Source organism: Ceratotherium simum, chromosome 15 (genome assembly GCF_057802395.1).
Source record: "Ceratotherium simum simum isolate JZ-2026a chromosome 15, ASM5780239v1, whole genome shotgun sequence".
In the NCBI taxonomy this organism is placed as follows: Eukaryota; Metazoa; Chordata; class Mammalia; order Perissodactyla; family Rhinocerotidae; genus Ceratotherium; species Ceratotherium simum.
Genome location: NC_141914.1, coordinates 15,802,788 through 15,819,895, shown reverse-complemented (window position 1 = coordinate 15,819,895; position 17,108 = coordinate 15,802,788). Strand labels below are relative to the sequence as shown.

General features: G+C 37.6%; 1 protein-coding gene across 1 annotated transcript in view; it reads left to right on the top strand.

Moving 5' to 3' along the window:
- The window catches only part of CFAP44 (cilia and flagella associated protein 44), a 106,262-nt gene that overhangs the window by 78,088 nt on the left and 11,066 nt on the right, over positions 1 to 17,108 (top strand). Inside the window, exons 26-32 of the mRNA XM_087439595.1 lie at positions 151 to 651; positions 3,014 to 3,217; positions 4,186 to 4,381; positions 12,718 to 12,828; positions 14,074 to 14,204; positions 15,284 to 15,400; positions 16,326 to 16,527. Coding sequence (XP_087295721.1) covers positions 151 to 651; positions 3,014 to 3,217; positions 4,186 to 4,381; positions 12,718 to 12,828; positions 14,074 to 14,204; positions 15,284 to 15,400; positions 16,326 to 16,527 — 1,462 coding nt within the window. The remainder of the gene's footprint in view (positions 1 to 150; positions 652 to 3,013; positions 3,218 to 4,185; positions 4,382 to 12,717; positions 12,829 to 14,073; positions 14,205 to 15,283; positions 15,401 to 16,325; positions 16,528 to 17,108) is intronic.

Sequence of the window (17,108 nt, the reverse complement as noted above, 5' to 3'; positions counted from 1 at the left end):
AGTAACTTAGTAGTGAACAGGAATGATCAGATAAATTTTTATCTTGAAATTTTGCTAGGCATACCAATCAAGGGACAAAAGCACATCATGTTTCAAACTATTCTTTGTGAGTGGGTTGTCATTTGGCTTTCTTCCTGTTCTTTTTATCAGATCCATTCCAAGAAAATGCACATGAACAAGTGCATCCTCTCTCTGCGAGACCTTAAAGTTGCTGTCGTCGAGGAAATACAATGCCTGGTACAAGAACTGAAGAACATTCAGTCAGCTCTTCACATATCCAAGCACATCCTCATTCCCCAAATCCCTCAGATACACCCGGAAGAAGTTCCAGAAAAGAGATTTCAGTATGATGAGGAAACTCTCCTAGCTTTTAAGCAACAACAGATGAAAAGTCAGGATGAAAAGGCCCCCCAAGTGGAACAGACAGGGTCTACAGGCTCATCTGGAGGATTCCTTAAATTGTCTTCTGGAAAGAATGGGGATTTGACAACACGAGATTCATTGTCTAGATCATCAAAGGCATTGACATTCGGTCTAGATATTCCAAAGTTTCTGGAATTTGAAAAAGCAGATCCAACTGAAGTGGAGCTGGAGATTATGAAGAGGGATGAGATTAAACACTTGTACATGCAACAGTATTTGACCAACAGGGTAAGGGGCAAGACTGTGCCGATTTAAAGCTGAAGGAGAGGAGAGCAGGGAAGACCTAGATCTAGTTTCTTATTTGTTTATTTTAAATTCTATATGTTAACCTTCCCCAAACCCTGACCAGCCCACAACTCATTGGTAGCTTGGCTTCCTCCCCATCCCTGGTCCTCTGAAAATCATTATGCTCTGCCCAGAACTTTGGAGATATTTAACGTTTTCCTCTTTGGAAAGCTAACCAAGAATTAAGGGCAAATCCATGTTAACTGGCATCTAAATGAAGTCATGGTAAAGGGGAAGTGCTAGAGCAGCTTTCAGAAGATGGATGGAAGCTTCCAGAGAAAATTGGGGTAACTGCTGCTTTTTATACCCTCCTCTTCCTCTGCTGTGCGGTTTGCTCCATTAGTGGGAGTGTTCGTAGTGATGATGGGCTTCAAAACTGTTCTGGAGCTGGAGTGGCAACTATTTTTATATCTCGGAAAATCAGGACCAGGCTGGAGCCGGTTGTGCAGGAGCTGCTCTGAATAAAGAAGGAAAAGGACCTTTGCTGGATAGGTAGCTCACTGCTGCCAGCCGTATAGAGTCCCCTTCCTCTGTGTGTCTTGCCAGCTCCACCCTGTGAAGGCACCCCCTCTAGCTTCCCAACCTTATTATTCACCCATTATCTCTACTTCATCCAGCCCCGTTTTCTCTCTTCCTGCTTCTCCCCACTCTCCCTCCCGCCATTCTGAGTTTTATATCCGTGCTTTTTCCTTTGCTATTTCATTCGACCTGCAATGACTTCCTTCCAAAGTTGAGTCATCATTCAAAACTCGGCCCAGTTCCAAACCTTCTCCAGAATCTTCTGCCCACGTTACTTACTCTCCTTTTTTCTAAACTCCAGTCACACCTATAACCAGCAGCTCATGTTTTGCACTTATATTTCTTACTGTTTTGTATGTATTAGATGTGTCTTACAAATTAGATTATGTAATTCTTGAGGGAAGGGCCACATATACTTCTTCTGATTCCCCCACAGTGTCTAGAACAATGCCAGACAAATTGTAGATATTCAGTAAAAAGTTTTGATTGATTTAATTGTAACCAATTTATTAATTTAACAAATATTTATTAGACATTCTACACACTGGGACAGTGCTAGCTAGGTAGTAGGGAGGGAACAGTACTCAAGCCAGACAGGTTCTCTATCCTCATAAAGCTTACAGACTGTGAGGTGAGAGAGAATAAAACAAATGTGACCCTTACCAACTTGGACACTATGTGGTACAGTTTCAGAATGTGTTACACTAAAGACAATATAGTCCTGCCTCCAAAGAAATTTAAAAATAATTCCGATTTGTTGAACAAGCATTAAAGGGGAGCCTACTTACTCTACAGACATACATAGTTAAAAGTTTAATTTTTTCTTCTTCTTGATTTGTTGTTGTTGTTGTTGTTGTTTTAGCTGTCTAAAATTCTCCATCACCTGCACTGCCCCAAGCCCACGGATCTCTTCCTCCTCCTCCGCCCCAGCTGGGCCCTCACTCATTACGAGTGTTGGACAGTGAGGTTCTCCATCACGCACAGCCCAGTGCAAGACCTGGGATGGTTCTTCTTCCTATTATACTAGCTTCCTCAGGAGAATCCACTCGTGGGGCTCTCTCTTGATCTCTTCATCTCCTTTGGGACAGAGTGGGGGAGAAATTGTGCCAAAATTAGAGGAAAACAGGATTTACAATCATTAGGTCGGTGGTGGACTAAGGTCTAGACCAGGACTCGGGCTGCTTTGGTTCCTATCCCAGGTCTGTAGCAAATTAGCTTTGATCTCAGAAAAATCACCTTTAGCCTCCATTTCCTCATCTGTAAAATAAGAAGATTGAGCAGGATTCTTGTGGCTCCATGATTATATTTATCTATTTAAAAATATTTATGCTTCTGTAGGTTTGAAAATTTTCAAAATAAGAAGTTGAGGGAAATGTTTATTTCGAGCTTACTGTATGAAAGGCAATGCAGAGATACTGTGGGCTGGAGAGGAGGCAGATGCAAACGCTACCCACAAAGAGCTCCGAGTCTCTGATTTAAACCATACAGTACAGCAAAACTGGCATTTGCGATTGATGGCTTAGTCAATGGTGAAGAAATGGCTGGAAGGACTGTAGTTATAGAATTCCTATCACTTAATAAATAAATTTATGTAAATTTAATACCATAGATGAATTGATTTATATGACCACACACAGACACCCACTCTCATATAATTCTCCATCCATAATAAGGGCATAAGGAGAAAATGCTTTTACCCAAACAAGTTAATATTGTTAGATAGTTTAAGAAATATATTTACCTGTTCTTAACTTCTGTCATATTCTTCAATCTTTTCCCACTTCAGATCAAAGAACTGATTGTCACTTTCGACGCAGAGCTCCGTCTCCTGAGACATCAGAAACTGAAACTAGATACTCAGATGAAATTATCTGACCTGCACCATGTCACATTATTTCAAGAAATGCTTCTCCTCAAGAATTTTGAAAAACAGGAGAACACACTTCAAGAGCGTGTTAATTCGTTAGACAGAGAGGAGCAGGACATGCAAGTAGGAGCGGGTGGGAGAGCGCCGGCTGGCCGCGCCCGCAGTGGCGGGAACTCGCTGCTGCTTTCCTTCCTCCTTTATCTCAACTTAATTCCGCCCCCCCCCCCCTTCATGTCCTGATCTCTGGTCTCCTCTCCCTCCTCCTCTTGTTCCTTGTTCCTGCTTGCTCTCTGTTTTTGGTATCCTTGGTCAGAGAGAAGTGAATCAATTTTTTTTTTTTTTTTTAGTGAATTTGATATTTTGCAAGGTAAGAGAATAAAATTTTCCAAAGTGAATCTGATATGTAGTTTATCTATGGATTTCAAAAGTCTGTATTTTTGTTGTCACGAGCTATCATATGAAGTTGAGTTTTGATTATATGTTATCCTTATGAACATACTGGGAAAAGAATTTGGAGAGTTTCTTAAATATAGCTAGTTTTGGAGTAATATATAAATGAATATTATAGGAAATTTTTCTTTCTTTGTTATCCATATGTTAAATTTAAAGAGATAAATTATTATACCATCTGTCTTTGTTTTAAAGGAAGAAGGATTCTGTTAAATAGGTATTATACACCGAATAGTGACATCACTTTTTAGATATATCAGCTTCACTAAGAGACGAGGGGTCTTTTTGTTTTAGTTGTCACATATTGATACAAAAAAAAAAACTTTTGCTTTTGAGATCACACATACGAAAATATTAGCTGACATCCACATATCAGTAAAAATTTCAATTTAATTTAGATTTTTAAGGGAGCTAAACATTAAAAAGCTGATCTTATCTGATTCTGAACTTAACTTTTACAAAAGAATTATCAAATTTTAACTAAATAAATAGATGGCTCTGCAAACATTAGAAATGTCAACTTCTGTTAAGAAGCTTTCAAAAATATTTCTAGATTGTAACCTTACATTGTAATGTACATTGTTCTCTGAACCTGTTTTATCAGAAATATTTATCATTTGTTCTTGTTTTTGTTCATTTAGTGGAAAATAAATGAAACTCTTAAAGAGATGGAAGAGAAAAAGAATGAAATCACCAGGCTTCAGGACCAGGAAAAGGCACTTTATGCTGGTTTCCAGGCAGCCCTTGGAGAAAACAATAAATTTGCTAACTTCCTCATGAAGGTCCTAAAGAAAAAGATTAAGCGGGTGAAGAAAAAGGAGGTTGAAGGAGATGCTGGTTTGTATTTCTTTCTTACATATGATCATATTTTTTCTCATTAGCATGAAATAGAGAAATAACTAAGGGACATATTAGACACCCTTTTTTCACTACAACATAGACAATGCAGAGGCACTGTGGAGTTAAAGAGGAAAGGATACAAACCTTTAGGTCTCTAACTGTCTGGAGTTAGCGTGTGTGTTTGTATCTGGTATGAGAGAGCACAGGGTAGTTTCTTTTAACAAGCACGTCTTTTCATGCGTTTATTAACCAACCGTATATCAGTAAAATGTCTCTTCATGTCTTTTGCCCACGTTTGAATAGAATTGTTTGCTTCTGTACTATTGAGTTTTGAGAGTTCTGTATATATTCTATATTCTACATACTAGTTCTGCGTCAAATATGTGGTTTGCAAATATTTTCTCCCAGCCTGTAACTTGTCTTTTCCTTCCCTTACAGGGTGTGCCACAGAGCAATAGTTTTTAATTTAGTTGGTGTCCTATTTGTCAATTTTTCCTTTTATGGATCTTGGCTTGGTGTCAAGTCTAAGAACTCTGCTTAGTCCTAGGTCCCAAAGATTTTCTCCTATTTTTTTCTAAAAGTTTTATAGTTTTACATTTAAAACTTTATATATATATATTTTTTCTTTTGAGGAAGATCAGCCCTGAGCTAACATCCATGCCAATCTTCCTCTTTTTTTTTTTTTTTTTTGCTGAGGAAGACGCGCCCTGAGCTAACATCTATTGCCAATCCTCCTTCTTTTTTTTTTTTTTCCTCTTTTTCTCCCTAAAGCCCCAGTAGATAGTTGTATGTCATGGTTGCACATCCTGCTAGTTGCTGTATGTGGGACGCAGCCTCAGCATGGCCAGACAAGCGGTGCATCTGTGCGCGCCCGGGATCCAAACCAGGGCCGCCAGCAGCGGAGTACCGCGCACTTAACTGCTAAGCCACGGGGCCGGCCCCTAAAATTTTATATTTAAGTCCGTGATCCATTGGGGTTAATTTTTGTGTAAGGTATGATAGTTAGGTCAAGGTTCCTTCCTTTTCTCTTATGGATGTCCACTTGTTCTAGCACCATTTGTTGAAAAGGCTGTCTCACTTCCATTGAATTGCTTTCGATCTTTGTCAACAACCATTTGGTCCTATTTGTGGGGGTCTATTTCTGGGTGCTCTATTTTGTTCTATTGATCTATGCGTCTATCTCTCCACCAATATTACAATCTTGATTATAATAGCTATTGAGTCCTGAAATCAGGTAGACTAATTCCTCCCACTTTATTCTTCTTTTTCAGAATTGTTTTAGCTATTCTAGTTCCTTTATATTTCCATATTTTAGAATTTATTTATATCCGCAAAAAAATCTTGTTGGAATTTTGATAGCAATTGTGTTAAACCTTTATAGCAGTTTGGGGAGAATTGGCATCTTTACTATGTTGAGTCATTTAATGCATGAACAGACTATGTTTTTATTTAGAGCTTTGATTTCTGTCATCAGCAGTGTGTAGTCTTCAACATACAATTCATGTTCATATTTTGTTAGATTTTAGATATTTATTTTTTGTGATTTTAAATGCTATTTTATTTTTAATCTTGGTGTCCACATGTTCATACTAGTATATAGGAATATAATTGCTTTTTAGATGTTTATCTCATATCTTGTGACTTCACTTATTAGTTCTAGGAGTTTTTGATGGATTCCTTGGGAATTTCTATGTAGACAATGATTTCATCTGCAAATAGGGGCAGTTTTCTTTCTTTCTTTCTGATCTGTATGCCAGTTTCCTTTTCTTGCCTCGTTGCACTGGTTACAAGATCCAGTACTATGTTGAAATAGAGTGCTGAGAGCTGATATCCTTGCCTTATTCACAGTTGTAGAGGGAAGGCATTCAATCTTTCACCATTAAGTATGCTACAGGTAGGTGTTTCACAGATACTCTTTATCAGGTTGAGGAAATTCCCCTCTGTTCATATTTTTCATGAATTTTTATCATGAATGGGTGCTGAATTTTGTCAGATGTTTTTCTGCATTGATAGTGATTATGTGATTTTTTTCTTTAGCCTGTTAATATGGTGGGTTACATTGGCTAATTACTAATTATTGATCCAGACTTGCACCCCTGAAATAAGCCTCCCTTTTTATGGCATATAATTCTTTGAACATATTGCTGAATTCTATTTGCTAATATTTTATTAAGAAATTTTGTGTCTATATTTATGAGGATTATTGGTCTGCAGCTTTCTTTTTTTTTGTACTATCTGTCTGGTTTTAGTATCAGGGTAATACTAGCTTCAAGATATGAATTAGGAAGTCTTCTCTCCTCTTTAATTTTTCTGGAAGTTATTGTGTAGAATTGATGGTAATTCTTTAAATGTTTGGTGGAGTTCTCCGGTGAAACTATTTAGACCAGTGGATTTCTTTAGGGACATTTTAAAGTTATAAATTCAATGTCCTTAATAGTTATAGAACTATTCAAATTACATATTTCATATTGGGTGAGTTGTGGTAGTTTGTATTTTTTGTGGAATTGGTGATATCTTGTCTAGGTTGCCAAATTTATGTGCATAGAGATGTTCATTGTATTTCCCTGTTATCTTTTTAATACTGCAGTGTCTGTAGTAATGTCACCTGTTGCATTCTTGATATTGGTAACTTTTTTTTCTCTTCCTATTCTTTTTTCAGTTTTGCTAGAGGTTTGCCAATTTAATTGATCATTTTGAGAACAAACCAGCTCTTTGTATAAGTGATTTTCTCTATTGTTTTTCTGCTTTCAATTTTATTGATTTCTGCTCTTATATTTACTATTACCTTCCTACTGTTTGCTTTGGGTTTATTTTGCACTTCTGTTTTTAGGTTTTTAGGTGGGAAATTAGGTTATTGATTTGAGACTTTTCCTCTTTTCTAATTTAGTATGACGAATTTTTCTCTCAGTACTGCTTTAGCCCTATTCCACGAATTTCAATAAGTTGCATTTTCATTTTCACTCAGATCAATGTAGCTTTAAAATTTACATTGAGACTTCTGGGTCTCGTGGATTATATAGAAGTGTGTTGTTTAGGTCCAAGTGTTTTGAGATTTTCCTATTACCTTTTCTGTTATTGATTTCTGGTTTGATTCCACTGTGGTCCAAGAACACACTCTGTATGATTTCACTTCTTTTATAGTTGATATTTATTTTATAGTCTAACATATGGTCTTGGTATATGTTCTGTGGACACTTGCAAAGAATGTGTATTCTACTGTTTTGTGTGAAGCGTTCTATTACTATCAATTAGATCCTGCTGGTTGCTGGCACTGTTCAGGTCTATATTCTTGCTGATTTTCTGTACTATAGTTGTTCCATTAAATATTGAGAGAGGGAGTGTTGAAGTCCCCAGATATAATCATGGATTTGTCTACTTCTCCTTTCATTTCTATCAGTTTTTGCTTCACATATTTTGCAGCTCTGTTGTTTTATGCATACGTATTTAGGATTGCTGTATCTTCTTGGTAAATTGACGCTTTTATCATTACGTAAGTTCTTCCTCTGTCTCAGGTAATTTTCTTTGCTCTGAAGTCTACTTTATCTAATATTAATATAGCCACTTTGATATTTGCATGATATATCTCTTCCCGCCTTTTATTTTCAACTTGACTATATCATTATATTAGAAGTGAATTTTTAGTAGACAGTATATGGTTAGATAATGTTTTTCATCCACTCTCTTTTAATTGGTATATTTAAATCATTTATATTTGATATATTAGGACTTAAGTCTGCTATTCTTTTTTTTTTTTTTTTTTGGTGAGGAAGATTAGCCCTGAGCTAACATCTGTGGCCAATCTTCCTCTTTTTGCTGAGGAAGATTAGCCCTGGGCTAACATCCATGCCCATCTTCCTCTACGTTATGTGGGACATTGCTACAGCATGGCTTTTGATAAGTGGTGCGTAGGTCCGCCCTGGGATCCGAACCTGCAAACCCCAGGCCACCGAAGCAGAGCACATGAACCTAACCACTATGCCACCATGCCGGCCCCAAGTCTGCCATTTTATTTTTTATTCTTATTCTTTCTGTTTTCTGTCTTGTTTATTTTTCCTACCTTCCTGTGGGCTACTTGAATATTTTTTAAAATTCCATTTTAATTTTCTGTAGTATTTTTGAATGTATCTCTTTGTATATCGTTTTTAGTGGTTTCTCTATATACTACATTATATATGCATAATTTATTCCAGTCCACCAGTGTCATCATTTTACCAGTCTAAGTCAAGTATGGAATCCTTACCTACCTTTACATGCCTTTATCTCCCCCACTTATAATATAATTGTCTTGAATATTTCCTCTACATACATCTAGAACCACATCAGACAATGTTATAATTTTTGATTCAATCATCAAATATAATTTAAACACTTGGAGGAGGAAAGCCTTTTGTATTTACCCATAGTTTTGCTTACCATGTTCTTTCTCCCTTTCTGATGTTCCAAGATTGCTTTAAAAAAATTTCCATTCTGTTTGTTTAGAGAATTTCCTGTCTCCATTCTTTTAGGGTAGATATACTAATGGCAAATTTTCTTATTTTCCCTTAATCTGAGAATGTCTTAATTTCCCCTCTATTTCTGAAAGACATTTTCACTGGGGGTGTGATTCTAGATTGATATTTCTTTGCTTTCGGCACTTGAAAAATGTTGTGCCACTTCCTCTGGCCTCCATGGTTTCTAATGAGAAATGCTCTGATATTTAAATTGTTTATCTCCTATAGGAGATAAACTTTTCTCTCATTACCTTCAAGATTTTTTTCTGTCTTTAGTGTTCAAAAGTTTGACTGTGATGTCTTGGTGTACATTTCTTTGAGTTTATCCTGTTTAGAGTTCACTAAGCTGCTTTAATCTGTAGGTTTATGTCTTTTGCCAAATTTGAGAGGTTTTCAGCCATTATTTCTTCAAGTACTCTTAAGGACCCCCTCTTTCTTTACTCCTTTTGGATGGCATGAATGTTAGATCTTTCATTATAGTCCCATAGGTCCCTGAGGCTCAGGAGTTCGGGGTTTGTTTGTTTTCCAGTCTGCTTTCTTTCTGTTGTTCACACTGGCTAATTTCTATTGTTCTGTTCTCAAGTTCACTGATTCTTTTCTCTGTTCCTTCCATTCTGCTGTTGAGCCTATCCATTGAGTTTTTGTTCTAGTTACTGTACTTTTCAATTCTAAAATTTCCATTTAGTTCTTCTTTATATCTTTTTTTTTGCTGAGACTTTTTGTTTCTTTGCTGAGGCTTTGTATTTTTTCATTTGCTTCCAGTGTGTTCATAATTGCTCATTGAAGCTTTTTTGTCATGGCTGTTTTAAATACTTTGTCAGATAATTCTAACATTTCTGACATCTTAGTGTTGATATTTATTGGTTGTCTTTTCTCATTCACTTGGAGATTTCCTGGTTCTTGGTATGATGAGTGACCTTCATTTGAAACCTGGAAACTTTCATATTATGTTATGAGACTCTTATTTAAATCTTCTGTTTTACTTGACTTTCTCTAACACTGCTCTGCCAGAGAAAGGGATGGGTGCCCACTCCTACTGCCAGGTGGAGGTACTCAGCCTTCACTGTCACCCAAGGAAAGGGGGGTCGCCTTGTTACTGCTATGTGTGGATGGGAGTTCCAGCTCCCCCGCATAGTCTCTACTGACAACATGGTAGCGATCGCCTTGATACCTCTGGGCAGTGGTGAAAGTCCTGACTCTCCACTAGGGCTTTTCTGACACCAACTCTGTGGGGAGGGGGAAGGGAACCTGGTTACTGCCCAGTGAGAGTGGAAGTCCAGGCTACCCATGTGGTCTCCACAGACATCTTGGTTGAGGGAGGGGGAAGACTGTCTAGCCAGCAGGAAAAATGTCCCAGTTCCCTATTTGGCCTTCTCTGACTCCATCCTCATGGGAATGTTGGGGTGTCTCATTACAGCTTTGCAAGGGTGGATGTCTAGGCTCCCCACTTGTCCTTTGCTTATGTGGGTGGAAGTCATTTATGACTTATTTATTATATATATTATATATATTATTATTTATTATATATATTATATATATTATTATTATAAGAAATAAGATATATTGGAGTATATGAGGAAGCTATTTGGTTTAAAACTAATTCAGCCTGACCTTGTCTTTCCAAAAGGGCCTGACATGGCCTGTTGAGCATGCATTATACGTCTGCTTTAAACATTTACTATGTCCCAAAGACAAGAATGATGCACTTAAAGATAGGGATGTAGCTTCCTCCCATATTGGCATTTCCTTAAGGATGAGCATCTCTTCCTGGAAACTAAGGATTAATTACTGACCTGCTGTGCTCACCTCGTGACTGCTGACCTGCTGACCACCAAACTGCTATGCCAGCTAAGCATCTTGTCATAGTAGTAAAAGAGATATTCCTGTCATATGTGATATATGCTCTTTGTTCCAAGATAGTATATAACCACTCTGTACACCCCACTTCTTTGGTGCTCTTCCTTCCTTAGGGAAAGAAGGCAGTCTACAGAGACTAGGCTACAGTCCTCAGACCTGGCTCATAAAAACTCACCCCAAATTTTGATTTATAGATTGTTTATGGATTATTTGCTTCAACAGTTGCAATACTGTCTAAAAGTTTTGTCTCTTGCTAGGCTGCTTCTTTCCTGGTCCTTTGACTAGACAAGCAGGCTCTTGTTGGGGCTTTTTATCTCTGCACCTATTGGTGTTTCCAGGTTGCTGACTTATTCACCTCCACATCTGAGATATATGAGGCAAAAAAATACCCAAGGAACTCACCACCGTGTTGTTCCTCAGGTTCTAAGGTATATAGTAGGTCTTCCTTCTTCTTCCACTTTTCAGAGTCTTCTTATGTTTGTTTTACATATAATGTCCAGGGTTTTTAACTGTATTTATTGGGAGGAATAGGGAAAAGTAGGTTTACTTCATCTTTCTGAAAGCAGAAGTCTGGGTAAGAATTTTAAAGTCTAATTTTAAACTTTGCTGATTTATTTCATAAGGTAGTACAGATCACTTAAAGTAATTTTAACAGACATCTTAAATTTAAGAAATCTTCTAGAGAGTATAAGGTCCACGTCTTATCTCTAAATTGATGTTTCATAAAATAGAAATTGCCAGTTGGTGATCCATGGTTATAGATGGCCTTAAGGTGTTTTAAAAGGAAATGGGGCAGAATTGGGTGGTGGAGGTCTACAATCCCTTATTCAAAACTCTTGGGGCAGATGTGTTTTTAGTATTCAAAAATTTTTATATTTTATAAAAGATATTGTATATGATATTGTTAACGAAAAAAGTTATTCATGACACTCGATAAAGAAAAATAAGGCAGACTTTATTCAGGGGGACGACCACAAAGGGATTTTGTAGTAGGGGAGAGGGATCAGTTTGACCCTGAATACAACAAGGACAGGTGGAGATGTATAGCCAAGGAGCAGGGCGGGGGGTCAGTGGATGGAAAATTACTAAGAGGTAGGGTAACTCTTTGCTAAACTGACCTGACAGGATTTTTGCTGAAGGCAGGCAGAGTGATAAGATATTGAGGGTAGGGAATAAAGAATTTAATCAGATATCAAGGGTGGGAGATTTTTACTAGACTGACTCAGTAGGATTCTTGCTAAACAAGACTACAGGGGTCAAAGACAGAGCTGAGTTCAAGGACTAGTCAGAAAGAGGACTCAGAGGAGCCTCACTCAAGTTTGGTCAAAGGAGAGAGTCTTTATCCACTAACACCTCCAGTGGGGTTTGGTGCAGGATCTCTAAGTCAAACATCTTAACACTTCTGCAGCAAGACATGAATATTCACACCGAGTTTACTTCAGTTGAGATAAGTTATGAAAATCTTCTCTTTTTTCAGAGCACCATGATTTAGGAATTGTGCGCCTGTATAACCAAGTGTGTGTTAGGTTGGTCACAGCTTAGTCTCAACCCTCTCTGACTCGAGGCATTGAAATTAATTCACATCTTTCTGCAGGCATATGAGTTTGTGGCCTCTGTGTCCTTAACCATTTTAAGCTCTTCTAAAAATATTGAATATTTTCCTGCTTTATCTCTGTTATTTTCCTAGTGACCAACTCATTGAAAAATATTTTATTTTATGGGGCCAGCCCTGTGGTGTAGTGGTTAAGTTGGGCATGCCCTGCTTTGGCGGCCCAGGTTTGTGGGTTCAGATGCCAGGCGGGGACCTACGCTACTCATCAGCCATGCTGTGTCGGCGACCCACATATAAAGTGGAGGAAGATTGGCACAGATGTTAGCTCAGGGCTGATCTTCCTCAGGAAAAAAAATACTTTATTTTAAAAATCTGGGATTTAGCTTAACACAGGAACATCTCTGCTTGTCAACAATGTTTTCCTCTCTCCTTAGATGAAGATGAGGAAAGTGATGAATCAAGTGAGGAAGAATCCAGCTTGGAGAGTGATGAGGATGAGTCTGGATCTGAAGATGAGGTTTTTGATGATTCTATCTGCCCAACAAGTAAGTTGGATAAAACCATGTGTTCTCTGTGAAGTGTGAATATGGATTGACAGTACCACCAAGGTCCTTCTTTTTGATTTCTCGAATGTCTCATGATAAAATTTAAGGAAAAGATGGTTAAGATGTATGAAGTGTAGTCTAATGAATACTTTTGGAGGCTTTCTGGATAATTTATTTTCTGTTCCCTTAGGCAGCCTTTTATAAGTGACGAATAATCCACAGATAATCTATAGTTGATTCAGAGTCATAAATTATGCAACATTTCATTTTATAGAGAAACAGAAGATTGTTTTATATATATATAAATTTTTTTACAAAGCTCTTCCTTTTTGACGAACCCATTCAAATTTTCACATTTCAAATCTATTTTGTAAGAGCTATTTGTACTAGTTTCCTAGAGATGCTTGACAATTTATATTCACTGTTTTCACTGATGAAACCAGTCTGAAGCAGCCAGACCAATATTCTTACAGTCTCAATAGATGAATGGTTCCGTAGGAAAAAAACCAATTTCTTGTTGGTCTGAAATTTGTTTTTCTAGACATTTCATGTAAATTTTAAATCAAATTTTAAAGTTTAACTTCAAATAAAGTTTAAATCTTGATTTGATTTAGAAAATAAGAGTCTTCTTAAAATTATAATATTTATGAGTGGAAGAGAGCTGAAAAATCTTCTCATGGAACTCGTTTTTGTAGCGGGATTAAATGGCTTGAACCAAATCTCACAGTAGTTTAGTGGTAGAACTAGGGCTAGAATGAAGGTTCCTAAATTCCATGGTAGTACTGTCATATTTTCACACTGTCTATCTATTGCTTGTTGGATAAATGTGGCCGTTAGTGTGATATAGTGGAAATTAATAGAACTGTACTTGAATCCCGTTCCGTCACATATCAGCTATCTGACCTCTCTGAGACTTAGGGTCCTTGCCTGTAAAATGACAACAATCATTTCTACCTTGTAGGCCCTATGAGCCTTGAATGAGATAATGTACATAAAGGGCCTAGCATAGAGCCTGGCTCAGAGTACTGCTCAGAACATCAATACTAATATCATAATTACTATCATGATTATTAATACTATTAATAATTTCTACCTAGAGTAATGGAGCCATAAGTGTAGTGAAATCTTGCTAGAGTGGATCCACAAATGGACGTTATTAATTCTGAAGATCCAAAGTCCACACTTCTAGTATTACTACATTCCATAACAAATGGGGCTGCTTTTTTATTTTGACTGTCTTTTCAGATTGTGATTTGGGTCTTTTTGAACTGGCCCTTCAACTTCGAGAGAAAAGACTGGACATTGAGGAGGCCTTAGTTGAAGAAAAGAAAGCTATCGATAACCTCAAAAAGGAATATGATACATTGTCCAAAAAAGTATGGTGGTCTGCCTTTTTCGGGTCTATTTACCCTTCCCCAACATATGTTACACATCCTGTTAGCTATAATATAATATTGCCATTTCACAGCAATGACATAAGTTAGGACTTCTCCCCAGGGAAGTAACATTTCATATGTTACATCCAATTTTTTTCTTCAAGCACAATTGTGGCGGGGGCCATTACTCTTTTGATGATTGTACTTTCTTCGTCTAAATTATTGGTCCCCAGACTTTTTTATTACATACTTCCATAAGTAAAAAAAATTGTAGAGCACATATCCCTACAATAAATGTATATTTATTTATAAATTATATTCATGAACTATTGTACTAATGTATTTTGTGTATTATGAAATGTTCATAAAAACAGAAATTAAAAAGAATAGGATAAAAATAAATAGAAATAGAAACTCTGATATTTTCCTTCTGTTCCCCAGTACATCATTTTGTTGACCCCCTGGGGTGCGTGCATCCCATGTTTGAAACCACTAAGTTAAACTTCTGTTATGATTATATTGACTGATTTCTGCCTTATCTGCTCATTTTCCCCTTAGGTACTCTTTCCTAGGGCAACATCACTTAACTTCATTCATATTCAGAAATATTTTTGATAGATTGCTTCTCCTCTTGCAAATAGGAAATAATTTAGAAAACTTTCAAATTTTTTAGGAGATGAAGAATGTGCTTTCAAAATACTGTAGTCAGTTTTGCTGCTTTAAAAGTCTTTTTCCTTTAATGTATTGAGGTCATTATGGCCAAACGAGATTCCCACCATCCTGCCAAAGACATGCCATGCAGAAAATAAAAAGAAGATGAGGACATGTCTTCTGAGCTCTCATTCACAAAACCTTTACAACTCTGAGGACATAGGAACAATTGAAAAAGTAGAGTGGATCATAACTTAGCAGGAGGAAAATAATGTACATTCCTGGGCTGCAGACTGGGATCACCCATCATAGCCCAACTGAGCTGATCCTGCTCATGCTTTTACTTCCTCCCAAGATGCCCTCATTTACCACCTCGGGTAGGTGTTCATTGAATCTTGTCAACGTTTCACATGCGGGGCTTTCCACAGGTAAAAATTGTGGGGACTAATCTGAATGCAGCCGAGGAGGCCCTGGAGGCTTATCAGCGAGAGAAGCAGCAGCGGCTGAATGAACTGCTGGTTGTGATTCCGCTCAAGCTCCATCAGGTGATGGTCTGGGGAGGTTGCCCCATCCTGTCTGAGCAGAAGAACCACCGCCCTCAGGCTTTTCCAGAGAAAGACTCATGGGTCCCTAGTGGGGAGAAGTATGGTCTTTTGCTGAGAACTCTTCCTGGAGAATCACACCCCGACTTTTCCTTATCTGTTCTCGGATTGTTATAAAAGAGGAACATCAAAACCTGTATTTCCCTGTGGCCCATTATCACTTTGAAAGTTAAGTCATTTCAGGTCTGGAGAAATGAGGAGCCTGTGACTTCAGAGTGGAATGGCTTGGAGGTTGAAATCTTGGACCTTGCACACATGTAACTTTTCACACCATCTTTAAATAGACATGAACTAATGATGCAAGAGGTATCTTCACTTCATCTCCACTCACTACCTTAATCGCTACTCGCTAATGAGAGAGGTCAAGACAAAAGGAAAAGATTCTTTTTCTTTTTTCCTTTTCTTGGTTCATTTCCACACTCCATTTGATTACAACTTACATTCAAATGCGGAGATACATATCAGTGAGAGAAAAGGCCCATCACACGCTATTTTGTCAGATAAAGAGAGAATGCTGTTTTTTAGAAGAAAAATCCTGAGATCAACCTTAGATATATTTTGTGTAATCTGACCCAAACTGGATTAGCTGTCTGTAGCAATTTGCCTAATACGCCATCCCTTAAATATCTGTCCCATCGTTATGCAGTAGATGTTAGGGATGGTCTATGTGGGAAGATTTGCTGGCCACAGGGGTACGTAATGTGGCTTACTATCTGAAGGCAGCCTTCTGCTTCTACCTTACTCAGTGGTGAGAAAGATGGAAATCCAAAGGCAATGACCTAAACTAGGGACAGAGAAGGAAGTGCTTACCTCATGCTTTCTATGACCGTACATTTAGTTTGATCTTTGTTTTGTTTTGTTTTTGTAGATAGAGTATGTGGTATTTGGAGAAATACCTACCGATCTTTCTGGAACTTTGGTCTTTTCTAACCGCTCCTTGGGACGGCTGCAAGAACGAATTGTACAGCTCCAGGAGGAAAATTCCAAGCAGCAAAAACTTAACAAAGAATACCGGGAGAGGCGTAAACGGCTTATCCGAGAAAAGAGAGAGATGGCAAAAAATATAAGCAGTGAGTAACGAAGTCTGTGGGTTATCTAGTAATGCTTACTGTTGAGAGGGGGAACCATCAAGTGACTGTCTCCAACTTTGAAAACAGTAAGTAATCACAGAACCAGGACCACTAAGGAAGCAAGAACACCTGCCCATCTTCCTACTTACCATCTCTCCCGCTACCATTAAATGATCACTCTCCTATTTTAAAAGGATAAATGTCTTATCATAGGGACTATTTCTCTGAAGTATAAAAGGTTTTATTTATAATAAAATATAGAATTGTATAATAACTCAGTACCACTACCAAACTTAAGAAACAAAACATTGAAGATACAGTTGAAGCCCTTTCTCTTTCTAATACTCATCTGCTATCTCCTTCCCCAGGACCAGCCACACACACACACACATATATACATATCCATACACAGTCTGTGAAACTACTTTGCGTGTTTTTAACTGTAATACTAGATTCTTCATATGACTTTGCAGTTAACTTTATTAAACCAGTTTTTCAGAGTTATCTATATTGCTGCAGATAATTAATTTATTCGTCTTAACTGCTACGACAGTATTCCATTGTAGGACTATAAAAGAGTT